Genomic DNA, 26,532 nt, shown 5'->3' on the forward strand with positions numbered 1-26,532 from the left:
GGCTCGCGGAGGAGGGCGTGGCTCCGCCCCTCGCGCGCCTCAGCCTCCGGGGCGGGGTTGTTCCCGCCCTTTTCGGGGAGGCGCCGTGAGGCAGGGAAGCGGCCGCCTGACTGCGCCATGAAGTGTGTGATTGGAGGGACCCACCTCCGAGGTAGCGCTCGCCGCCGCCGCTGGGAGCCGGGCGCGGGGCTCCCCCGGGGAGTGTATGGCCGGGTCCGTGAAATAGGGGCCGGCGCCGGGTGAACGTGAGGGGCTGGGAGCCCCGGCTGTGCACCCGTATGAGGTGTGACGGCACGTGCGGGCCAATGGCGCCACGTTGCTGCAAGCTGAGGCCTGACGCGTGTTCTGCGCGGGATGGGTGACATGAGCCCGGCCACCAGTCCTCCAGGATTCCCCTGACAACACCCGCTGGGGACGGTGATGGGGCCTCTATTAATACCCGTGTGGCCCCGGACTGTGATCTCACAGGCTCCTCGTGCAACGTGATGAAAAGTACAGCTCCTTACAGGGTGGTTTGCATCAAAGGCCGCTGGGATTTGGGTTTTGAAGAACTAGTTATGTGTTTCTGTCATACAAAATAGACTTTCAGCAGACACAGTCAAGTAATTTAAGACACAATGTGACTGGCTGGACCTGGGAATGTCATTAGAAATCAGGATGTAAAATCCAGTTTAATTGGTTAATCAGTAAAACATATTGTTAACTGGTTTCCCCATTAAAGGGGCTAAGTGGGGCTTCTCCAGCCCAGCTGAGCTGGCATTTTCACATCAAAAGCTATGAATGGGACACATCCACCCCACGCAATTAGCCTCATTAATACTTGTCCTACAATTGACAGGTGCTTCTGCTGATATATCTGTCTATCTTCATTTCTAATAGAGAGGTAGCTTTGTTAGTCTGGTCTTGGTAAAACAAAAGGAAAAAAATATGTAGCACTTTAGAGACTTGTTAGTTTCTAAAGTGCTACATATTTTTATCTTGATTTCTGTTATTTCCACTATAGTTCACTGATCAAGTGGGTTTTACCCATGAAAGTTCATGATTCTATATATTTTTGTTAATCTCTACGGTGTTACAGGTCATTGTTTTTAAACATACAGACTAACACAACTATCCTTCTACATTTCTATCACTACAAAGTGCACAGTGCTCTCTTTATTTTTTGTTACAAATATTTGCACTGTAAAAACAAAATAAACAATATTTTTAATTCTTCTATTGCAAATAATGTAGTGCAGTCTAGCTGAATTTATAAATGCAGAATTGTGTAAAACAAACTTGCATTAAAAAATAAAACTATGTAAAATTTTAGAGCCTACAAGTCTATTCAGTCTTACTTCTTGTTCAGCCAGACACTCAGACAAACAAGTTTGTTTACATTTTCAGGAAATATGCTTCCCACTTCTTGTTTACAATTGCACCTTGAATGAGAATAGGCATTCATGTGGCACTATTGTGTCCAGCATCAGAAGATATTTACATGGCAAATGCCCTTAAAATGTAAATGTTCCTTCTTGCTTCAACAACCATTCCAGAGGACATGCATCCACGCTGATGATGGAGTCTACTCAATAACTATCTAAAGTACAATAGACTGATGCATGTTTGTGAGATGCCACTAGCAGATTTCCTATTTTGGTGATTTGGATTCTGTAGTTTCCAGATCAAAATAATGCTCTTTTAAGACTTTTGAAAGCAGGCTACATGCCCAGTTCTTCTCAGATTTTGGAAGGCACTTCAGATTGTTAAAGCTTGGGTCAAGTGCTGTCTTTGGAAATCTCACATAACATCTTATTTGCATTTTATCACATCTGTGGTGAAAGTATTCCTAAACTAAACAACATGTGCTGGATCATCAATCGAGATTGCTATAACATGGAGTATGTGGTCACTTGTGTGTAAAACAGAGCGAAGACATAAAATTCTCCCCCAAAGAGTTATGTAGCATTTAATTTTAATGCATTGCTTTTAATGACCATCAGAATGGAAGCTTGTCCCAGGCAAGGTGGTGTAAGCATGGAGGGGTTTAGCATATCTGGCATGTAAATATCTTACAGTGCCTGCTTCAAAAGTGACATGTAAATGCCTGTTCTCACTTCCAAGTAACATTTTAAATAATAACCAGGCAGCATTATGTCTTGTAAATGTAAACAAACTTATTTGCCTTCACAATTGACTTGGAGTGGACTTGTAGGCTGTAAACTTCTTCATTGTTTTGTTTTTGAGTGCAATTATGTAACAAAAATCTGTATTTGTAAATTCCACTTTCACAATAAAGAGATTGCACTACAGTAATTGTATGAGGTGAATTGAAACTATTTCTTTTGTTTATCATTTTTAGAGTTCAAATATTTGTAATAAATAATATAGTGAGCACTTTACACAATATTCTGTGTTGTACATGAAATGAATATATTTGAAAATGTAGAAAAACAAAATATTTAAGAGATTTCACTTGATATTCTGTGGTTTAGCAGTGTGATTAAAATTGCAATTAATCATGATTTTTTTGAGTTAATCGTGTGAGTTAACTGCAATTAATCAACAGCCCTAAATCAAAGTATTATTATTCATAATTCTTCATATACAAGACTATCCCTGCAAAGAATGCCAGTCTTAGGGAAGCATTATTCTGATGATTCTAGTGATGATTAAGTTGGATGTTAGGAAAAACTTCCTAACTGTCAGGGTGGTTAAACGCTGGAATAAATTGCCTAGGGAGGTTGTGGAATTTCCATCACTGGAGATATTTAAGAACAGGTTGGATATACATCTTTCAGGGATGATATAGATCAGCATTTCCCAAACTATGGGCTGCGGTCTGGTACTGGGCCACGGGAAAAATATACCGGGCCTCAGCATGGCTGCCAGGGTGTTCCGGTCTCCCAGACTGCCCGTGCAGTGCTGGGTTCCCCAAGCCGTCAGCCGGGCTGGGCAGATGCAGTCGTATGTTTCAGGCTCCCGGCAGAGGCATAGTGAGGGTTACCAGGTGAGCTCTTATTGCTGGCTGTGGAGGGGGAAGGCAGGGTTGGATATGGGCCGCAGGGAAGCAGGGTCGGGGCAGTGGAGCTGCCCGGGGGAGATAGGGAGGGGAACCGGCTGTCAGAAGCAGGGTTGGCTGGAGGCGGAGGGAGGACCGGCTGGCAGAAGCAGGGCTGGCTGAGGGGGGCGGGAGCAGAGGGGCTGGCCAGGAGAGATCGCGGGGGGACACACCGCCTGGTGGGGGCAGTGAGGCTGGCTGGGGAACCAACCAGTGGGGCAGCAGGGCTTGCCAGGGGAGATTAGGAGAGAATCAGCTGGCAGGGACAGCAGGGCTGGCTCAGGGTGGGGGAAAGGGGGAGCGGAGAGAATCGGCCAGCGGGGAGCGGGACAGTTCAGGGTGCACGCAGATCCTGAATAAAAATTTAAAAGCAGTGCCTTTTAAATATCCCCACTGCTGACAGTGAGGTTTAAAGGCACTACAATGTGTCAGAATGCAGAGAATCTGGTGAGTTCACCATCCGGAATGAGAATGGATAAAAAATTCCAAAGATGGTGTCAGCTTGCTGAAAATAAATGAGCTCCTTTTCAATACACGGTGTGGTGGTGCAGGGTTTTATTGGATTACAGTCCATTTTTCCAATCCATATTCCCTTAACTTGCTGGTCAGAATGTTGTGAGTGGCTGTATCAAAAGCTTTGCTAAAGCTGGCCCTAGGGGCTTTGGGAGGACCAAAAACAATGTATTTGCATATTTATCATTTGCTTAATGAATATGCAAATATTCAAATGAATGTTACTGGTCCTCCAAAAGCTCGTGAACGGATTTACTGGTCCCTGTGTCAAAAAGTTTGGGAACCCCTGATCTAGATAGAGCTTCGTTCTGCCGTGAGGACAGGAGACTGGACTCTTGAGCTCCCTTCACGTTTTAGTATTCTACGATTGGATGATTCTATGATATGATGTTATTTAAGACTATTGTGGTGGGTTTCCCAGTCATTAATGTAAATTATGATATTACCTCTAAATTGTTTACACAACTTTTTCATTTTAACCATGCAGCTTTGAAAACTTTTTCTATACAGCAATAATCTTTAAATAAATTGGCTATTTTTATTCCTAAGAGCTAGTAGTAGTCATAATAGCAAATTTCAGAATAGGACCCTACACCGTAACCATTGCTCATGTGCCTCTTGATGGCTTTGTAAAGTATTTTATGAATTAATTCTGTTCATTGGGTAGTGCTGCCACTGCTTACTTGATGCACAACAAACACAAAAAGTAAAACCAAATACAACTTGGTAATTTTAAGTTCCAGTTATGTATGGGAGGTAGCTACTCCCTAGGTCAAATACTGGAGTTCTTCTTAGTGGAAGTGTCACCTTTATTTAATAGCAGTTTTGATTTGGTGCTGTACCTTTTTATTTTTATTTAATGGCTTCAAGGCTTTATGGCCAAATTTTATGTGTGTCAGTTTTTAAATGTCCAATGTAATGAACGTTTGGGCTGATTTTTAGAAGTGCAGAACAGTTGAGTTTGTGGATGTTTAGCATGTCTGAAAATCAGGCCCAAATTATCTAAGTCAGGCTCCTGAAACTGCGGAACCTGCATTGGTGGCAACTTTTGAAAAGTTCAGCCTATGGTGCATTTTTGCTGCCATTTTAAGCAATACTGAAGAAATTTGCTAATGAAACAGTAATTTTTGCCTTTTTGCTTTTCATTACATCATAAATTTCCTTTTGAATAGATGTAGGAATGTTAGGATTTTTCTCTTACTCTGGAGATAGTGTTATATCGTTTTTTACATTTAGCCAAATACAGAATGCAAATTGCAAACTTCTTTTATCTTCTCTTACAGTGTTTGGAAGAGCAATACAGGCCATTGCACGAATTAGTGATGAGTTTTGGTTTGACCCAAATGAAAAAGGTGTAAGTGCATTTAGGGGGTTTTAATCATTTAAATGACTTTTTAGAGGGGAATTCAGTCTCAACTTTTAATTAGGTGTATTTTTTTAAAAATTTATACACTTGCCTTATAGCATAATTAAAGTTCTCTATCTTACCATCTCTCATTTTTGCCGTGGGCACCCTCCATATTTTTGGTATCATCTCAGCTATGCAAATTATATGGAAACTCTGTTCCTGTTTTGTTTTGTTTTTTGGTAAGTTTTCCTGCTATTTCATAGTTGCCAACTGGAATTTGTCCATGACAGTAGGATCAGTGCCATAGATTTTTAATAACAACAAGTTTTAAATCTACTAGAAGTGACCTCTTAAGACCGTATTTCAGCATTGCTTCATTTCTCATTGAAAGAAAAGGATGCCAACCTACTGAATTGTCAATTCTACTTTGTACATAATTTGTCATTTCCATAGTGGTCCGATCCAGACATGTATTGACCAGGTCCAATTGTAGTTAACTGGGCAGAAATCATAACTTAAGTTGGTATGATTGCAGGCCATTAGGTAAACAAAAGAAGCTATTATATTTGTAAAGTAAACCACCATTCTCGTATGGACATAAATAGATCCATACATATCCACTTGGACCAGGGACAGGAATTACAGATTGGACCTCCCTGGTCTGGCACCCTTGGGACCTGACTAGTCTTAAATGAAGAATTTTGCCAGAGCACAGGAGGTCATATCTGGCCCTTTGCTATTGGCCCCCCTAGCCCTGGACCAGCCCCTGGCCTCCCAATCAGCTTCCTGTCTCTGCTGCCAGCCCCGCTGCCCTACCAGTCCCCACTGCTTCCCTGCTAAGCTGGTCAGCCCAGCTCTAGCCCAGTTCCCAGTGTGCCAAGCTCCCACCTGCCAGGCAGCCCTGCTGCTATGTACTGGGCTCCCAGTCCTGCCACAGCATGTTAGGCTCTCAGCCCTGCCAAGCAGCCCCACTGCAGTGTGCTGTGTTCCTGGTCCCCCTAGGACCTCCTGACCCCATTAGTAGCCCTGAGCTACTGTCCTCTCCCCCCCTTGCCCGCAGGCAACCCAGCTGGGTCATGCTTGGCAGCCCAGCTACAGCATGCTGGGCATCCCAACTGTGAGGAGTCCAGCCACTAGCCCTCCGCTAGGACACTCTGGTACTGGAACATACGTGGTCCTTGATGTTGCCAGACCAGATAATTCCAGTTTACAGAGTTTCAACATGTATTAGGTATTGCTACCACAGGCTCTGATCCAGCAATGACATTACCGTATATACTCGAGTATAAGTCGACCCGAATATAAGCCGAGGCACCTAATTTTACCCCAAAGAACTGGGAAAAACTATTGACTTGAATATAAGCCTAGGGTAGGAAATGAGGCAGCTACTGGTAAATGTAAAAAATGAAGATAGATACCAATAAAATTACATGAATATTTATTTCAAAGAAAAACAATAACCTAGCTCTGTAAGTGGAAAAGGGGGTCAACAAAAACAATATGGTTCTGCAGGCACGGCCACAGCTCAGCCCCCACCCCGCAGCCCCCACGTTCCGGTCCCCTCGCCTGCCAACGAGCCCCCTCTAAACAAGCCAGCGGGGGGGGGGGGGGTGCCAGTGCTGGCTGGATTTTACCACGGGAGGGGAGGAGAGGGGGAGCAGGGAGCAGTGGCTGGTCCTTGTGCACCTGCCCCAGAATCGGGCCCAAGCTCGTGATGAGGGCTCCCGGGCGCTTCCAGAACAGACGCCCACGGTGCCGAGTCGGCTCCTGGCCCAGCTGTTCCCGAGCTCAGCGCTGCACCCGAGCGTCATGGCGAACGGCCCCAAACGCCCTTCCTCCCATGCGGCAAGGGCCCGTGGTGCCGGGCAGGCAGGGGCTGGGGGGCCAGGAGAGCCAGGAGGGCAAGGACTGGGGGGCCGAGGGGGCAGGGACTGGGTGGGCCAGGAGGGCAGGGGCTCGGGGGGACAAGGGGACGGGGGGCCGGGAGGGCCAGGAGGGCAGGGGCTGGGGGGGACGAGGAGACAGGGGCTGGGGGGGACAAGGGGACCTGGGGGCTGAGAGGGTCAGGAGGGCAGGGGCCGGAAGGGCCAGGAGGGCAGGGGCAGGGGCGCCGGAGCTCCAGGCTCACGCGTCTAGACCCGGCCGGCGGCAGAGACACGCTGAGCCCGCCCGCGAGCAGGAGGCTGACTCGAGTATAAGCCGAGGAGGGCATTTTTCAGCACAAAAACTGTGCTGAAAAACTCGGCTTATACTCGAGTATATACGGTAATTTAATTTTAAGAATATAAATATTCCCAGTGGGGTAAGTAGAACTAATCATATGCATTAGTTTTGCTGCATTCAGGCTCTAGATTTTATGAACCAGTTCTGTCTAGTAGGAGGAGTAAAACTGATTTGTTTGAAACTTGATGACTATGTGTGTATATGCAGCCGACCAATGAGTTTTGAGCTTATATATAATATTAGGCTATGTCTACACTGGCAGCTTCTTGCGCAAGGGTTCCTGTGCAAGAAGTCTTGCACAAGAAAACGTCCACACTGCCATGTGCGAGCTGTGCTTTTGCGCAAGAGCTCCCATGGCAGTGTGGTCCCTCTCTTGTGCAAGAAAGCTCTGATGGCTGTATTAGCCATAGGGCTTTCTTGTGCAAGAAATCCCTGCCGAGCGTCCATACTGCCCTCTTGTGCAAGAGCTCCTGTGAAGAGGGCTTACACCTGTTAAAAAAGAGCGTAGCTCTTGAACAAGAAGCCCTCTCTTACCATGCCCTAGTGCCGTGATCACCAACAGGTCGATCGTGATCGACCAGTCGATCGCGAGGCCTCGACCAGTCAATTGTGAGGCCTCGACCAGTCGATCATGAGGTGTCCTGTCCGCCCCGTCCCCATTTCCCTCTCACCCCCAAGAAGCCCCAGTACCTACCTCAAGTGAAAATGGAGGTAGTGTAGGCTTCCTGGGGATGGACAGAAGTCCCGCAGCTTAGCGCCACTTCCGGCAATTCTGGAAGTAGCGCTAGCTGCTCTGCCGGGTGTACTGCGGGAGGGAGTATCGGCTCCCTGTACTGCACAGGAGGGGTAAGTCAGCCCTGGGGGAGGTCCGCGCGCGCGGGGCCGTCGGCACTGGGGCAGGCGGCGGTCAGCCCTGGGGTAGGTGTGCGCGGGGTTTTCCTGCGCTGGGGGGGGGGTCGGCCCCAGGACAGGCGTACGCGTGCGGGGCTTCCCTGCGCCACGGGGGGGTCGGCTCCGGGGCAGGCACGCGCTGGTTTCCATCGGGGGGTGGGGGAGGGAATCCTGGGAGAAGGCAGATACAGGGGACTCTCTGCCTCACACTGGAACCCCACTCCCTAGCCACTAAACTTTGTCCCCACTCCCTGTCCTGACTCCCCTAACTCTGTCCCCACTCCTCTGTCCCCAGCCACAGAATTCTGTCCCCACTCTCCTGTCCCCAGCTACAGAATTTTGTTCCCACTCCCCTGTTCCCAGCTACAGAACTCCGTCCCTACTCCCCTGTACCAAGCCACAGAATTCTGTTCCCACTCCCCTTTTCCCAGCTACAGAACTCTGTCCCTATTCCTGTCCCACTGGCACCCTGTCCCCAGCTGCAGAACCCTGTCCTCTGCCCTCCCAGCACACTGTTCCCTCTCGCCTGCCCCCAGCCGCAGAACTCTGTCTCCACAAAATGTATAATTATAAATGCTTCATTTTAGATTTAAATAGCATGAATAAAAAACAGACCATTTATTTCATATCTATAAACACGTGATTTTAATTTTATACATCACATAATTTAAAAATAAACTGTTTATCAGAGTGTATAAGTAAGGGCTGGGGATAGCAAATGATGGACAGGAGAAGAATAGAGAGGGCGGGGCTTCAAGAAAGGGGCGGGGCTTCAAGAAAGGGGCAGGGCTTCAAGGAAGGGGCAAGGCGGTAGATCTTCGCCTGTTCAGAGATTTAAAAAGTGATCTTGGGTGTAAAAAGGTTGGAGACCACTGCCCTAGTGTAAATTTCCTTGCGCAAGAGCAGGCTGGCAGCGTGGATGCTCTGTGGATTCTTGCGCAAGAACAGCCATTGTTGAGCAAGAACCCGTCAGTGTAGACATAGCCACCGAGTATAGACTTAAATAAAATATTTATTTAATCCATTTTTGTTTATAGTTTCAAGGTAATAAAATATTATTTTAATTATATTTTTTTCAGCTTGCTCTACGATCAGTGAATTCTTCTAGGTCAGCATATGCATGTTACTTCTTTTCATCCACGTTTTTTCAACATTACTGCTGGACAGTTGAGCCTGAACAGTGTCAGAAAAAAAGACAGTTACCCTATACATGTAAATTAGTAATGAAGGTAAATCTTAATGAACTAATAAGTAAGGTTACCAGGTATTTGGTTTTTGCTTGAACTGTTTTTCGGCACCCCATCTGGTAAAAAAAAAAAGCAGAAAATACCGAACATGTGAAATGTCCGGTATTTATAAGAACATAAGAATGGCCGTACTGGGTCAGAGCAAAGGTCCATCTAGCCCACTATCCTGTCTACCGACAGTGGCCAGCACCAGGTGCCCCAGAGAGGGTGGATCGAAGACAACGATCAAGCGATTTGTCTCCTGCCATCCCTCTCCAGCCTCTGACAGACAGAGGCCAAGGACACCACTTTATCCCCTGGCTAATAGCCTTTTATGGACCTAACCTCCATGAAATTATCTAGCTTCTCTTTAAACTCTATTATAGTCCTATCCTTCACAGCCTCCTCTGGCAAGGAGTTCCACAGGTTGACTACATGCTGTGTGAAGAAGAACTTTCTTGTATTAGTTTTAAACCTGCTCCCCATTAATTTCATTTGGTGTCCTCTAGTTCTTCTATTTAGGGAACTAATAAATAACTTTTCTTTATCGGCCTTCTCCACAGCACTCATGCTTTTATATACCTCTATCATATCCCCCCTCAGTCTCCTCTTTTCTAAACTGAAAAGTCCCAGTCGCTTTAACCTCTCCTCATATGGGGCCCGTTCCAAACCCCTAATCATTTTAGTTGCCCTTTTCTGAACCCTTTCCAAGGCCAAAATATCTTTTTTGAGGTGAGGACACAGTATTCAAGATGTGGGCGTACCATAGTTTTATACAGGGGCAGTAAGATATTCTGGGTCTTATTTTCTATCCCTTTCCTAATAATTCCTAGCATCCTATTTGCCTTTTTGACCGCCGCTGCACACTGTGTGGAAGTTTTCAGAGAACTGTCCACGATAACTCCAAGATCTCTTTCCTGATCTGTCATAGCCAAATTAGCCCCCATCATACTGTACGTATAGTTGGGGTTATTTTTCCCGACGTGCATTACTTTACACTTATCCACATTAAATTTCATTTGCCATTTTGTTGCCCAGTATTTCCTGTTTCCCTCGGATGGAAGCCCAGCAGGGACAATTTTCCCCTGCCACGTCTGGCAGAGGCGTGAGGAGTGTGGGGCCATTTAAAAGCGCAGCACCTTCTCCCCCGCAACAACTTTGGTCCCCCCCCCCCTTATTTTTTGCTCAACAACTTTGGTCTCTCCCCCCTTTTTTTTTGGTGCAGAATTTTTTTCCCATTTGTGGGGGGGTGGGCATTTGGTATTTTTTGTTAAACCATCTGGCACCCCTACTAGTAAGATGATTTTTTTTAACATCAAGGCAATTCAACTTTCCAGTGGAATTGTAGGTGTTGTAGGGGTTGGGAAGATATATTACTCTATTTTAATATAATGCACATTTTGTGGACTTGGGGACTATTTGTGGCCTTTGAAGCTGAGCTTGTAGCACTTAAGACAGCTGAGGTAGGAACAAAATTTCTGTTTATTTATGATTAGACATGTTCCCTGATCTATGCCTTACAGTTTAATAAAGTGTTTGAAACAGCTTCATAACTACAGAGAGACAGAGACAGTAAGGGTCACCATGTTTCTAATTGCCTCTGACTATTTACCCTATAATGTAGTCCCAAAAAGAAGGTGGACATTGGCTGGCTGTTGACCCATCTCAACTTCAGCTGCTCATTAGTTGCCCTGCTGGCCACCTGTTGCATTGTAGGGGTTGGAGGCAAGAGTTATTCTATTTGCTTCATTGCCTGCTTGCTTGCCCGTGTTGGGAAGCCATAATGAAAGCATGATAGGAGCTTCAGAGGGACTGCCTGAGACTAGGAAGGCAGCCGGTAGTAAAAGATTGTTCACTTCTTCCACTCAGCCAGTTAGGTTAGCCCAGAGGGGTGGGGAGGAAGGAAAGCTAGAAACCAACAGCTAGATAGAACTCCTTGATTCCCTACCCCAGCCCAGCTTAGAGCTGTCTTTAGTTTTGGACCAGGTTATCCAGAATGAAATGCATACTCCACCCAATATCCCTGTCCTCCCCTAACATATATACCATTAGCTCTGGGAAGAAAGAAATAGGAGCTAGTTATGTTGGTTTTACAGTTATTGAGAAGTCCTCCAGAAACCCTATTTTTCTCTCTTCTCGCTATGTGAGGTTTTCCAAAGGGATCAGAAAAACGCAGAGAATCTGCCACAAAATATTGATTGTTGGTTTTTGGCCTTTTGAAATAATATATTTGGCCCTCAGGCTAGAAAAAAAATTGATGCTGCTGATGTACATCAGTACTTTTATTGGAAATAAAAATGCAGATATATTTGTTAGTACAGAACTAATTCATGGATCCTTCTTTATCCTCTGCTTTAGTTAATTTAGTTTGTTTTAGTTGTAGGTGTGTGTTGATTTGTGTGATTGTTAACATCATTCCTTTTCATGTCCCCATTTATGATTAATTTTCTATTATTTAGCATTTTTGTATTGCTCTTAAGGTGCACACTGTTAATGTACTTTTTTTTTTTTTTTACAGTCAGTCCTCCCTCTATTTAGATGTCTAAATACACTAGAAAGGAACGTAGAGAAGTTCAACATTTATACAAATGTTAATGATTGCCATATAACTTTTCAGCTCTTCTGCAAACATGGTAGGTTAAATGTAATATGACTTCATAAAAACATTAAACATTTCACTCATGTAAATATTTTGTCATCTTTGTATTTCTGATTAAAAAATGTATTTTCTGTCATTATCAGAATGTTATACCTATCATTTTCCATTATAAAAAATCTTTGCAACTATTCATATCTTTTGGGTCCTTGACTTTGCCACCTAAATATCTTATCTACAGTCATTCTATCTATCTATCTATCTATCTATCTATCTATCTATCTATCTATCTATCTATCTATCTATCTATCTATCTATCTATCTATCTATCTATCTATCTATCTATGACTCCATCTGTCTGTGCATATGTGAGTTTGTTCAAGAGCTCCTCCTAAACTGTAAGAGCTAGGACCACCAAATTTGATATGCAGTTTCTTTTTACGCTATCTTAAACCAAGGTCAGGGTTTGGTTGTACATGGAAAGTCCCAGGAATGGGACTGTTTTTAATAACATGGAAAGTGAGGGTCAAAGAGCAGAGGGATGTGATACTGAGAACGGCCAATGGGGCAGCTGCAGCACAGAGAGTGGCCAGCAGGGCTGGGACTCCATCATCTTGTCTGCCTCCAGACCAGGTGAGGAACTCCTTTACCCCAAACCCGGAGCCTGTCCTGCCCCATGGGGAGCCTGCAGGCTGTGGGGAGAGCAGACTGCTGGAGAAGAGGGCAGCCCCTAGAGCCTCGCCCCCTCCCAGCAGCCTGCAGGCTGTGAGGGGCTGCTGGAGGAGATGAAGCCCCTAGAGCCTGTCCCCCCAACAGCCTGCAAGCCGGGTGGGAAAGCTGCTGGAGGGGCAACTGATGGGGGGAAGCCCCCAGAATCTGCCCTCCCCCCCAAACAGCTTGTAGGCCACGGGAAGGCCGCTTGAGGCCAGGGACAGCATTTAGAGCCTCACCCACCCTCCAAGACAGCCTATAGGCTGGGGGGGGGCAGCTAGAGAGGGAGCAGGCTGCCAGGGGAGGGGGAGCCCTGAAGGCCAAAGGCAGCCCATTTAGCTTGGCCAGACTCCCAGATTACCCTCTCAAACAAGCTACCAGATGGAGGGGGCCGGGGATAGTTCCCGAAGTGCCCTCCCCTAGTCAGCAAGCTGTAGGGTATGGGAGCAGCTGAAGGCTGGGGCCAACTGGCAGAGCGCTGCACTCTCCCAACGGATGGCAGAACAGGGTGGCATGGCCACTGACCCAAGCAAGGCCTCATCTGGAGCAGCTGCAGGCCGGCGGGGGGGGGAGGGGGGCAGCAGCACACACCTTCCCACCCTCTGCTCTAAGCCACTCCATGCCTCTCTTTACCCCAAACCCTCACTTCAGCCTTCATTTTCCTTCTTTTTATAAAAATAGTAATTGAAATTAAAACATGTACATTTTGTATGTATTTAAATAAATCAGTTAAAGACCCAAACAATGCTGGGTGCATCTGCTAGTAATATTACAAGGTTCTAGTGTACAGGCAGTCCCCGGGTTACGTACAAGATAGGGACTGTAGGTTTGTTCTTAAGTTGAATCTGTATGTAAGTCGGAACTGGCGTCCAGATTCAGCTTTGCTGAAACTGATCAGCGACTGACTACAGGAAGCCTGAGTCAGAGTTGCTCTGCCCCGGGCTTCCTGGAATCAGACGCTGATCAGTTTCAACAGGCTGAATCTGGACGCCAGTTCTTACATACAGATTCAACTTAAGAACCCCAGGCGTCCCCAAGTCAGCTGCTGCTGACCTTTGTCTTAACAGTTGTGTTCTACAAAATAGGTGTTGGTAGAGGGAATGACAATTTCATATCATAATCATAAATGATGTTTGTTTTCATGTACCTGGTCCTATACTGTAAACATAATGGCTGTGTCTACACTGGGCCACTTATTCCGGAAAATCAGCCGCTTTTCCGGAATAAGATGTGAGCTGTCTACACTGGCCCTTGAATTTCCGGAAAAGCAACGATGCTCTACTGTACTAAATCAGCCGCTATTCCGGAAAAACTCTTCTGCTCCCACTCGGGCATAAGTCCTTATTCCGGAACACTGTTCCGGAAAAGGGCCAGTATAGACAGCCCAGTAGTCTTTTCCGGAAAAGCGCATCTCCATTGGCCACAGATGCTTTTCCGGAAAAAGGGCTTTTCCAGAAAAGCAGCCTGCCAATGTAGACGCTCCTTTTCCGGAAAAACTGAAAATGGAATAGTGTTCCGTTTTAAGCAGTTCCGGAAATTCATGCCAGTGTAGATACAGCCAATGACTATATGCCTCAAATTTTTTGAAAAATCCATGGTGATATATGCTATACTGTGTTCATCATCCAAATAAATAGATGTGGAATCAGGAATAGAAGTTACAAACTTCAATGCCTGAAACATAAGATACCTCCATTCTGAGATAAAGGAGCTGCTTCAGAAACTGCCAGCATAATAAACTGATGCATTTGAAAAGGTCTTGGGATACTACAAGAAGATGTACTTAGAAGTAATTAAATGAAGTTAAGAAAGAGAAAATATCAGGCAAAGTCTTTGATAGTGAAATCTGTTATAATAATGAAATAGTTTCATCGGGGAAATAGAGAATGCTTTGCTGCATGCACATTTAAAAGCTAGGTTGGACACACGATTGAAAATGCGTTATAGGGAAAAAAGCCTGTTTTGACAGTTAGATGGACTAGATCAGTGTTTTTCAGCCAGTGGTATGAGTACCCTTAGAGGTACTAGAGAAAAGTCTGGGGGGTACATCAACACAACTGAAATTCGGAAAAAACTACATTTTTGTTTTTAAGTTTTACAGCATTTTATTATTTTTGTACTTTTTACACCTGAAAATTTCATTGCCTGCCTGGCTACAATTAAGTTGTTGAAACAAATGTGTTGCAATTGTAGAGTAAAATCTTGTGTGTCTGAAAACTGTAGGTACTGAGGGTACTTATAATTTTTTTAAGGGGTACTTTATAAAAAAGGTTGAGAAACACTGGACTATATAACCTAATTCTTGGTTCTCGCAACTAAATCTTTGGTGGCGTCAGAGTATATACTGTCCACCAAGTCTTGCTGGTGGCCACTCTTAACAAATTTTCCTAAAATATGTAATTAACTTTAGGAAAACCATATAAATAAGCACATATACATTAGGAGTGTAAAATCCCAGTCAACCAGATAAATATTCGGTTAACCTAATGTTTAACTGGTTAATTGATTAAGTGGAATCCTGGACAGGGACTGCTGGCTCCTAGCCCTGTGCAGGTGATGCTTACCACTTAACTGGTTACCTGTTCACATCCCTAATATACATGTTCAAATCAAATCAATGCATTTTCTAAAATTTGAAACACACTATTTTATATTAATAAGTGGAAATAACATATTAAGGCTCAAGGCAACAAGTTTCATTTAGTGCTAGCTTATTGAGTGAGCTGCATTGAAATAACAGATTTCTTGCAATTTGTTGTTTGGGTTAAATTTAAGTTTTAAAGTTTGCATTTTAGAGATGTAATTGAGAAAATGTAACAATATATAATTTTCCTTTTTTTAAAATGGTTTTAAATTGTATTTTATTAGCAAATGATTATTTGTTTGATAATCTTTTATTTTTATTAATACAAATTATTAATATGAATAGTAGAGAAAAGAGACTCTGACACATACATTGATAGTGAAAATTAGGCTGTGACATTTCACTGTATCCACCAGAGAGAGCACCAAACACCATCTTTCATAAAACCCAGGCCTCATAGTATTTGGTATACAGGCAGTCCCCGGGTTACATGGATCCGACTTACATCGGATCCCTACTTACAAACGGGGTGAGGCAACCCCGCACTAGCTGCTTCCCCCCAGCAGACCAGGGAGATGCGGAGTGGTTTTTCTCAGCAGACACCTCAGCTTGAGAATAAAGGACTGAGGGAAGTGAGGTGTGGGAGAATAAAACTGAGCTCTGGAGAAATGTTTGGCTAGAGTTTCCCCTACAATATGTACCAGTTCCGACTTACATACAAATTCAACTTAAGAACAAACCTACAGTCCCTATCTTGTACGTAACCCGGGGACTGCCTGTACTTGTATGCAATAGTAGATGATAATTAAGATTTCTAAAAACATTTATTGAATAGCTTCTTTATTATTTGCTTCTTTTCATTAGTGTTATACCAGCCACATATTAAGAGCTGGATTCTGCCTCTTCTATACCCCAAATACCAGATTTATTTTTGGCAAGCTAACATGTCTGACCCTTTTCTCTTGTGGCTCACCGAGATTCTCAGAATTCCTGAGTTCCACAAGTTTGGAAAGTGGAACCTTCAGCTTTTTTCATTATGAAAGAATTCCTAGGAAACTGGAAATTCATGGTGTTTCCTATAATTAGGCAATCTATTCCCACAGAGGGGAGAATAGGACCTTTGTTGTCAATGTTGTTTTACTGAGTTTAAGAAAGTGTTAATTTAATATTTGTCAAGTTTAAGATAGCATGAAAACACATGTTAATTTCTATTCATATGTTATATATTTAGGTATTGTAAAAACTCATAACCTGACTTTTTATGAAAGTGAACCTTTACAAGCTGTTTTTTCAAAGAATATGTGTCCTAATGTACTAAAGGTGCAATCAAGGTAATGAATTAAATATATTTTGTTTTAGAAATAATATAGGAGGAGGTCCAGTTAAGGGAATCAAGGAAGAATATATTTTGGGCATCTAAATGTCAGAGCAATAATCAGTGTTTGATTAGCTTCATGCTATTATACTAAATAATACTACAGCTTGGGGACTGTAGGTCAGAGCTGTATCAGCCCTGACACTGATCCAGCTCTGAGTAAAATCGGTAATATATAAAGTTGTACTAGCAGTTCTCAAAAGCTCTGCAGAATATCATAAATCCCAAAGACATACTTGAGTAGTTGAGGCAAAAGAATCTAAAAATAAAATTATAAACTTTATAACTACTATTTAAATTGCTGCACTACTCTGAAAAGTGGCTTTATGTAAAAAAATTACAGGATTCAACATTTATTGCCTTTCCATTACTTCTAGTTTAAATTTTATCTATTTAAAAAAAAAGATGATTGACTGTCATAGCTGCAAGCTCCACCTGGAGTATGTAAATTGAGTGGGTTTTTTTGGCTTCAGCTATATTGATATTATAAAGATTCTAAAGCTGAACTTAGTTAACAATTCTGTGGGTGATGATGAATGTGTTTTGATATGAATCACCTCACTAGTGACAGCACTGGGGAAGGTAAAAGATAGTAAAATGTATTTTTATTAAAAAAATAAGTTTTAACTGTATACTAGGGTGCTGCACCCCCTGCTTGCTATGCTTGCCAATCACCCTCTTTCAGGGGGTAGGTATTTGGCAGGGGAAAGGTAGCAAGAGCGGGCTGCAGACAGGATGTCTGGCCAGGAAGGAGAGTGCAGGAGCAGGCTGGGGATAAGTGTCTGGCCAGAAGGGAAGCGGCAGGAGCAGGCTGCTGGTGCAGAGTCTTGGCAGAAGAGGTTAGGAAGCTGGAAGGGGTGTCGAGCTCAGATGGCAGAGGGAATGTGGGGCAGCCCATGGTGAGGGATTGGGCTTGGATGGTAGAGGGGACCTGGCATGGCCTGGGTGGGGGAAGGGTTGGACTTGGATGATGGAGGAGATCTAGTGCAGCGCAGGGGATGTCAGACGAGGAGGGGACCTGGTGAAGCCTTGCGGGGGTTGGGAATGGTGGAGACCAAGCGTGGCACTGAGGGGTAGTCGGGCTTGGATGGCAGAGGGGACCCAGCCCTAGCAGCTCTTTCCCAGTGGTGCAGTCCCTCAGGGTGTGAAGCAGGAGTCGGAGCTGGAGCAGCCCATTCCCAGTGGGGACAGGCCAAACCTGACCACAGCAAGTGGCTGAAGATGGAGGCGGGTGGTGGCAGCGGCATGAAGACGCAGTTGATGTGATGATGTCACTCTGTCATCCCACAGGAAAGTTTTTTTATTTATAAAGTGAGAGATACTCAACATTTCTGTTGAGTAAGATTTCATTTTTACATTGTCAACTTACCTTACATTAACGATTCTTTAGCATTATTGATCATTGTAATCTATATATATTTGAGAGATTTGTGCATCTGTCCATGAGTCTTTCCATCCATTTGCAAGTCCATTTGTTTAAGAAGTCCTCCTAAATAGTAAGAACTAGGACCACCAAATTTGTTATGCAACTTCCTCTTATTCTAACATAAGCAAGGTCAGGATTTGGTTGTGCCAGGAAAATAGAATATATATGGAATGGGATTGTTGTCCATAACATGGAAAGGGAGGGGGCTGATAAGTGAGATAGTCATATTGGAGAGTGACCACTAGATACAGTGAGAAAGGGGGATAGCTGTACTGCAGAGTGACCACAGGGGGGCAACCATACAAGGAAGGGAGTGGCCAGTTGGGGCCAAGGCTTGTCATCTTGTCAGACACTGTCCCAGGTAAGTGGGCCCACTACCCCAAATCCTACACCTGTTGACCCCACCATTGTACCCCCCCTCTCCTGGGAGCACCACCAGGCCAGGCAATGCAGGCTTGTGCCCCTGGAGGAGTCACAACCTGCCGGACCTGAGGAACTCTGCTGGGGCTGGTCTGCGCATGCACATCCCTCGGTACCCAAGACCAGGCATGGGGAGCACCGCAAGGGCTGGTCTGCAAGGTCCCCCCGTGTGTCACTCAGACTGGGCCCAGGGAATGCTGTCTTGCATGGCCCCCTCCATCCCTGGAATAAGGAAGTGCAGATGGGCTGGCATACATGGCTCAGCTCAACCTTGAGAGAAGCCAGCAGGCAAGGTGTGTAGTCCCCACTTCTCTCTCTCCACCATGGAGAGAGAGTCCAGCAAGAGGGTCCGGCAGCATGAGTCTGCACAGGCTTTGATACTACAGAGCTTGTAGCATGAGGCAGCAGCCAGCTCCCCAGAAGTGGAGCTGGTAGCTGAGAGCGACTGTGTGCTAAACTGGCTCCTGACTGCCTGGGTAACCAGTTATGCTATGGGCTCTGCCATATAAGTCTTCTACTTTAGCGTGGGGCAGGAACTGGTTCATGCCTGCAGGGCAGGGAAACTGAAAAGCTGATGTTTATTGATTAAACAATTAGGGCACTCTACACAGCAGGACTAAACTGGAAAAAGCTATGCAATTTGAGCTACGCTAATCGTGTAGCTTACGTCAAAATAGCTTATTTCAACTTTTGGCACTGTCGACACAGCAGTTATTTAAAAATAAAGCAATCTTCTCCTGACTTCCCTTACTTCTCATACAATGAGGTTTACAGAAGTTGGAGGATGAAGCCCATTATTTTTAATTTATTTTGCAATAACAAGCTTGCTGTGTAGACATAGCCTTACATCCCCAATATTAACTGTTTAATAGTACTGTTTAGATTAAAATATATTAATACACTATTGAAGCATAATATATAAAATCATTATCATATACTAAAGGAAATAAAATACAATTAAATCACATTTAAAAGGGGGTAATCATCAACAGCCTATATTTTCTCTAATGTGAATAGATAGTAATTTGTCTAAACTTATTTTAACATGCTATACAAAATTTCTTAGGCTGATGACTGATATAATGATTCATTTTCCAAACTGTCAAGAGGAAGTAACTGTAGCTGTTACACCAATGAAAGTTTGTTTTAAAAGTTATACTGAAGAAGAAATCGGTAAGAATTCACAATATTGAAGAGTAAGAGTGCTTTAAAACAATTTAAATAAATAAATAGTAACTTTGCAGCATCGTGGGAAAAAGTATTACATGACTGCATGGCTGGAACTTAAACTGATTATTTAGGTATCTTAACTTAAAAGTGTACAGAATGTTTCAGGTCAGAAAATGTGCCAGGTTAGAAAATTAGAAATAGGACTGAGTGTAATCCTAGATGTTTTTGAGGAAACTTGTATTGGTGCATCAGTTAGACTTTTTTATTTCATTGCTAGATGCCAGCTAGAGCAGTACGTTGAGTTAAAATTGCTGCAGTCTTGAACTGAGTTCATTATTCTACTATAGCTGTAAAGAAACAGCAACATACTGAGAAAGGAGGAGGAAGAAAGATTTGTATTTAGAACGGAGATAAATATTTAAACATGAATAATATAATTGTAATTGCCATCATAAGGAGTGAGCATAGTTCTGAAAGATAATGCATGAAGCAGTTGCATTTCAGCTGGTCTGGTAGGCTACGTATACACTGGCCCCTCTTCCGGAAGGGGCATGTAAATTTCACGAGTCGTCGTAGGGAAATCCGCGGGGGATTTAAATATCCCCCGCGGCATTTAAATAAAAATGTCCGCCGCTTTTTTCCGGCTTTTAAAAAAGCCGGAAAAGAGCGTCTAGACTGGCCCCGATCCTCCGGAAAAAGTGCCCTTTTCCGGAGGCTCTTATTCTTACTTCAAAGTAAGAATAAGAGCCTCCGGAAAAGGGCACTTTTTCCGGAGGATCGGGGCCAGTCTAGACGCTCTTTTCCGGCTTTTTTAAAAGCCGGAAAAAAGCGGCGGACATTTTTATTTAAATGCCGCGGGGGATATTTAAATCCCCCGCGGATTTCCCTACGACGACTCGTGAAATTTACATGCCCCTTCCGGAAGAGGGGCCAGTGTAGACGTAGCCGTAGTGTTAAGTTATGTACTACTGTTTGAGAATGTAAGATGCAGAAAGAGTTTTCCAGGCATCTGATTTGGAAATATTTTGAAGATATAACTCTGTTCTCATGCATATTGTTCACGTGCACAGTTTTAGTTTTAGGGTGGGGTGATCAATTTTGAGGAGGAAAATTTTAAATCATAGGACTGGAAGGAACTATGAAAGGTTCCTGCACTTATGGCAAACCCCCTGCACTCATGGCAAAACCAAGAACCAGCTAGACAATTCCTGACAGGTGTTTGTCTAACCTACTCTTGAAAATCTCCAGTGATGGAGATTCAACTACCTCCCTAGGCAATTTATTCCGGTAGTTAACCAGCCTGACATTTAGGACATTTTTCCTAATGTCCAACCTAAACCTCCCTTGTCCCTTAAGATCATTATTTCTTGTCCTATCAAGAGAGGTTAAGGAAAATAATTTTTCTGTCTCATCATTGTAACAAACCTTTAGGTACTTGAACACTGTTATCATGGCCTCTCTCAGTCCTCTCTTTTCCAAACAAAGTAAACCTAGTTCTGTCAGTCTTCCCTCATAAGTCATGCTTTCTAGACTTCGTCATTTTTGTTGCTTTTCTCTGGACTTTTTCTAGTTTGTCCACATTTTTCCTGAAACGTGGTGCTCAGAACTGGACACCAGTGTGTGGAATAGAGCAGAATTACTTGTCTTGTGTACAACACTTTTGGTGTTTGCCTTTTTTGTAACAGTGCCACACTGTTGATTCATATTTGGTTGTGGTTTGCTATGCCCGCCTAGATCTCTTTCTGCAATACTCCTTCCTAGGTAGTCATTTCCCATTTTTTGTGTGTGCAACTGATTGTTCCTTTCTAATGCACTTTGTCTCCCGTGAATACTTGTCACTGCTTTGCAGAGTAAGACCTCCACATTTTTGCATCCTTACTAAAATGGTACTGTTTGATGGTGTAGTTAAAGAAAAATATGCTGTTGTAAACAGAAGGAGTGATTGATGTTTGGGAGGACCATAGGAAGACAGAGAGCCACAAATGGCAGAAATGGAGTAGAGTGTAAAATGGAGAAGAGAAAATAGATTCCATCTTGAAGGAGAGGCTTTGAGAAACAAGCATGCATTTAAAGAAGATGAATAGTTTGAGGGGAAAAGCTTCATAAAGATGCATCATAATACAGAACCAAAGGGGAGTAGGAAGAGAAACAAGGATGGGACAAAGGAGAAGAGACACAGTACCACTTTTTTGTTTGTATTATATATAAAACATTTGCTTAATAGAACATATTAAGCCACATTCTTTATATATAATTTTTTGCAATCAAAACAGTATTTATTTGAATCGATGATACAATTAATGATGGCATGGCTATCTATATAAAAAAATGAATCCTGAAAAATGGCCTGGTGTTTGAGAGGGAAGAATGATGTCTCCTCCCTAGACCTGCCTTTATTTGCACATTATAGATCCTACATTTTGTGAGTTGTCAGATAGCTATCAACTATGATTAAGTCTGTTTTAAAAAAGAGACCTCATATGTTGCCTCCCTATGAATGTTTACATTTTAAACTTTTAAATAAAAGTTGCTGAGCACAGGTTTTATCATGAACTCCTAATGAACGCTGAAGTCAGTGGGACTTAGCAAAAGGGACTTCAGGATCAAACCATAGGATGAAAAAAATTAGGGTGCACTAAAAATCATTCAATATCAGCATTACAAGTTGTTATAAGTAATAGTCTAAAAGATTTATGCTGACTTAAATAATCAAAAATACGTCTTTAACTTCCAGGTCATTTATGATAACTTCTAGAATTTAAATTATATATATAGGCGACCCCCAACTTATGACCACCCAACGTATGACCCCCCGCATTTACGGCTGCCCTGCTCTGGGAGCCACTGGGCTGCCTACCACCTGACACAGCCCCCACCCAACTCTGGGCACTGTTTGCGCTGTGCCATAGAGCCACCTACCACCTAACACAGCCCCCGGCCAACTCATGGTGCCATTCGCACCTCTGGTTCCAGGAGACAACTCCTCCCAGGAGGCAAAGTGGCCAGGAATAGAACCCCCATTCATAACATTGGCCCTATGGGCAATAAGGATTCAACTTATGACAGTTCTGAGAGACCATAGGTCGTAAGTGTGGGGGCTGCCTGTACATATATATATACACACTAATATTGTTAGGGTCACCATTACATTAACCAGAGCATTTAAAAGTATTTTACCTAAAACAACTTTGATGTCTGATTTACAGCTCTTCCTCATGATATTGTCAAGACAGTAATTTCCTGTTTGATTGCTAATTCTTTTTAGTTGTTCGATAAGCTTAATATTAATTTAAGAAGTGGTTTGTTCCTCTTTGATTAGATGGAATTATTGGAATTTTTTTTCTAATGCTCTGTGTTTTCTATTGTAACTGTTCAATTAGGGATTACTCATGGAAGTATGTTTTAGCTGATATTATTTCATAATTATTAATATCAAAATCAGTGTATATTTACATTGGGTCTATAAATGGTACATTTACATTGGGTCTAGTAAATGGGTCTAAATGCTATTATCGTCCCACTGATTCTGGGGCTAGAATGTCACTTTCTGATTTTAATCCTTGCCTTTCTTTTAATTTTTAACAGATTTTTCAAAGACAATGCACACTAAAATACATCTTAATCCAGATGAATTTGACTATTTTCAAATTGGAGTAGACTCTGAAGTAACATTTTGCCTTAAAGAACTGAGGGTAAAGATACAAATAAAATGTTCTTGATAGTAGGCTATTTGCATAGTATATATAATGTTTAACTATGTTACTGCAGGACTCTCACTAAGATAGCTTTTGTACATGGCCTCACATGCACAGTGGTATTTATTACCTGACTGAGGAGTAATTAAAAAAGCAAGCTTCCTTTTAGCACTGAAGGTTTACCTTCAAAAGGTATATTCGAGAATTGAAGATAATTTTTTTGTAAAATCTTGAGGTTTGTATAATAATTAATTTATTATACATTTATTGAGGATGTTATGATCTATAGTTATAATGATGCATCTCATACTAGATGTGGATGTGATTATTTCTGGGAAAATCTCAGAGCATAGACATGTAACAGTAGATTGGTATTCCTAATCCATGAAAATTAACCCATGAGATAAATGTTTAAAAAATGTAGTGCTCAGTACTAGGGATTTTTGAGTGTAAACCACTAACCATTCAACCAATAAGCAGATGCTTATAAGTTATTGGTGTCAGTTACACTCAGCAAAGCCTCCTCCCCCCAAGCAGGGTGGGCAAGGGCTGCCTACTTCTCTCCCTGGGAGGAGGCTTCCCTGATGGCTCTGCTCCTGGAGAGGAGTCTTTGCTGCCACAGAAAAGCCTTCTCCCTGGGAGCCAGACCAACAGGGGCTGGTGGTCCCGCTGTTGGGGAGGCTTTGCTGCAACCTTTGCAATATAAACCTAAGCTTTATACTGCAGAACCTGTAGCGTGGGTAACTTTGTAACTACTGAGATTTTCAGCGGTTACACAGTTACCCTATTACACAATTTTTAACATCCCTATTTAATAGTCTTTTTTTTCCATTTGTAGGGTCTATTAGCATTTGCAGAGGCTACTAATGCTACTGTCTCAATTCATTTTGACGTGTCTGGAAAGTAAGTTTTTGGGAACCTAAATACAGTAAACTATTAGTAAAAACTCTGCATTCAGTTTTCATCTACAGTCTGGTTTATGAGTAATATTTAACCATTACAGTAAAACCTCAGAGATACGAATACATGTGGAATGAAGGTTATTTGTAACTCAGAAATATCCATAGTTGTAAACAAAATACTGTTCTTTCAGATATTTACAGCTGACCATTGACTTAATACAGCTTTGAAACTTTCCTATGCCAAAGAAAAATGCTTCTTTTAATCATCTTAATTTAATTGAAACATACCAAAACCAGTTTCCTTACATTGTCAAATCTTTTTTTAAACTTTTCCCCCCACCATCCTTTTCTTTTAATAGTAGTTTACATGTATCAGGACTGTTTTATATTTGCTTTTTTCAGTCTCTGGTGCTGTCTGTTTGCATTCTTCCGGTTCCAAATAAAGGTACTGGTCAGTTTGTAACTCTGGTGTTTATAACTTTAAAATTCTACGGTCTATCAGGAAAGTGATTCCACTTCAAATAACTAATAGCATTCATTTATTAAGAGCTGAATTTGTAATTAACTAAAGTAATGAAAAAATCCAATAGTTTGTTATCCGATTTAAGGATCTTATTTTTATGTGATAGAATTAATGCAAAACATAATTTGTTTGATTTTTCTGGATTGCTGAGCACTCATGATCCCAGTGAAGTAAAGAGAACCATTCCCTTTACCAGGAATGTGAAATTGTAAACAGTTAACTGATAAGCATGGGTTCATCGGTTAACCTTTATGGTGACATGTAACCTCTCTCCCCTGTCACTGTCTCTGTATCAGAGCTAGCAGCATGGGAGAGAAGGACAGACAGTAGCTGGTATGTGTGAGGAGACACCTCTTTAGTTGGCTCCCCGTGCATACCAGCACCCTCATCACCCTCTTTCCACCCTCTCACCCCAACACTGCTGCCTTCAATACAAAGGCACCAGTGCAGGGAGAGCAGGCAGGAGCCAATGTGCGTGGGGAGCCATCTCTCCTTCTTCCTTTGTGTAAACATGTAACTGCTGAAATTTTCAGCGGTTACACATTTACCTAAATAAAAGCATTCTAACATCCCTACTCAGTATGCTTCTGAATTAGGGATGTGAACAACTAGTCTAGTAGTTGACTATCTGAGAAGCAAATGCTTATTGGATGGTCAACAGAATAGTTGAGTACTCGCTTCCCCCCCTTGCTACCTCTATCAGATAGAGGCAGCAAGAGGAGGAGGGAAGATGCGATACCTCAAAGCAACAGTGCCTCATGGGCTCCGCAACAGGCTATTGCTACACTTGAAAGGCAGAGGCGCCTTATCGACTAGTTGATGCAAAATGCATCGACTATTCAATTAACCAATTACCCAATACTTAACATCCTTCCACGGTAGTCAATTAGTCATTTCCCCCCCCTGCTGTCTCTGACAGAAAAAGGCAGCAAGGGGGAAAGAAAAAAGGGGTGCTTCAAAGCGGCAGCACCTATGAAGCCCGGAGTCAGTGGGGGAGTCTCCAGCTGATCCCAAGCTCCATGGTTGCTGCCCACTTTTAAACACCATGGGGAGCACAGGGCCAGTGAGGGATTGCCTCGCTGGCCCCTTGCTCCCCTCAGCGCTTTTGCCTTTGAGGTGTAGCAACAGCCCTGGTGCTATTTCTACACTTCAAAGGCAGAGGCACCCTTATCAATTAATAGAATAGTCAATGCAAATTGCATCAACTATTCGATTAGTCAATTAATTGAAATGTAACATCCCTATTTTGAATATTAGGTCATCATTTTCCTTTTCTGGGAATAGTTAAGGAAACTTTTTTTAATTTAAATTTGGAGTTTGTGTAATTGTCTGCAAGCATGGAAGCTTGTTTGGTATTAAATTATTTTAAGTACAAAATTCCATAGGATTTACTCACTGCAGTATATAAACTATAATGGGAAGCAAGTCTCTCATGTTTTTTAAATCAGTAGTGAACAGAAATAAAGTTCTCTCTCTAACAAGCCTCTTTGTGTGTGTATATTTGTGTACATGTGTATATCTGTATAAATATATGAAGTGAACTAGCTTTCTTCCTCTCCCCAGAAGTCCCTCACATATATATGTTTACACATATAATTCAGTCTCTGATTTTACATTTTTAGACCAATTGCTTTCAGTGTTGAGGACATGATGGTGGAAGCCAGCTTTGTTTTGGCTACATTAGCTGACACTGAAAATAGGGAATCCTCTCAACAACCTCTATGCCTTTCACAAAACCAGAAAAGGTAATGCAAGATTTGTTTTGATATTCTGCTCCTAAAAGTTCAAAAGTCATTGTCCTTTTTTTAAAATTATTTTTCAATTTCCTTTTATGTTAGATTTAAGGCAGAAGGGAAGAGATGTACTTTGGTTTCTCTACAGCAGTTGTC

The 26,532-nt window shown here is 42.8% G+C and overlaps 1 protein-coding gene across 3 annotated transcripts in view; it reads left to right on the top strand.

The window, feature by feature from the left end:
• Window positions 1-10: 10 nt before the first annotated feature.
• Window positions 11-26,532, top strand: part of RAD9B (RAD9 checkpoint clamp component B) — a 30,871-nt gene continuing 4,349 nt past the window's right edge. The window contains exons 1-9 of one of the 3 annotated variants that reach the window (XM_075898691.1): window positions 11-151; window positions 4,837-4,907; window positions 9,095-9,244; window positions 11,760-11,874; window positions 16,364-16,463; window positions 19,420-19,526; window positions 23,109-23,215; window positions 24,057-24,121; window positions 26,266-26,388. In XM_075898691.1, the coding sequence (XP_075754806.1) occupies window positions 118-151; window positions 4,837-4,907; window positions 9,095-9,244; window positions 11,760-11,874; window positions 16,364-16,463; window positions 19,420-19,526; window positions 23,109-23,215; window positions 24,057-24,121; window positions 26,266-26,388 (872 nt within the window). In that variant the 5' untranslated portion in view covers window positions 11-117. The remainder of the gene's footprint in view (window positions 152-4,836; window positions 4,908-9,094; window positions 9,245-11,759; window positions 11,875-16,363; window positions 16,464-19,419; window positions 19,527-23,108; window positions 23,216-24,056; window positions 24,122-26,265; window positions 26,389-26,532) is intronic. The other 2 variants (XM_075898692.1, XM_075898694.1) reach the window with 2 other exon arrangements.

Source organism: Pelodiscus sinensis, chromosome 15, assembly GCF_049634645.1.
Source record: "Pelodiscus sinensis isolate JC-2024 chromosome 15, ASM4963464v1, whole genome shotgun sequence".
Lineage (NCBI taxonomy): Eukaryota > Metazoa > Chordata > Testudines > Trionychidae > Pelodiscus > Pelodiscus sinensis.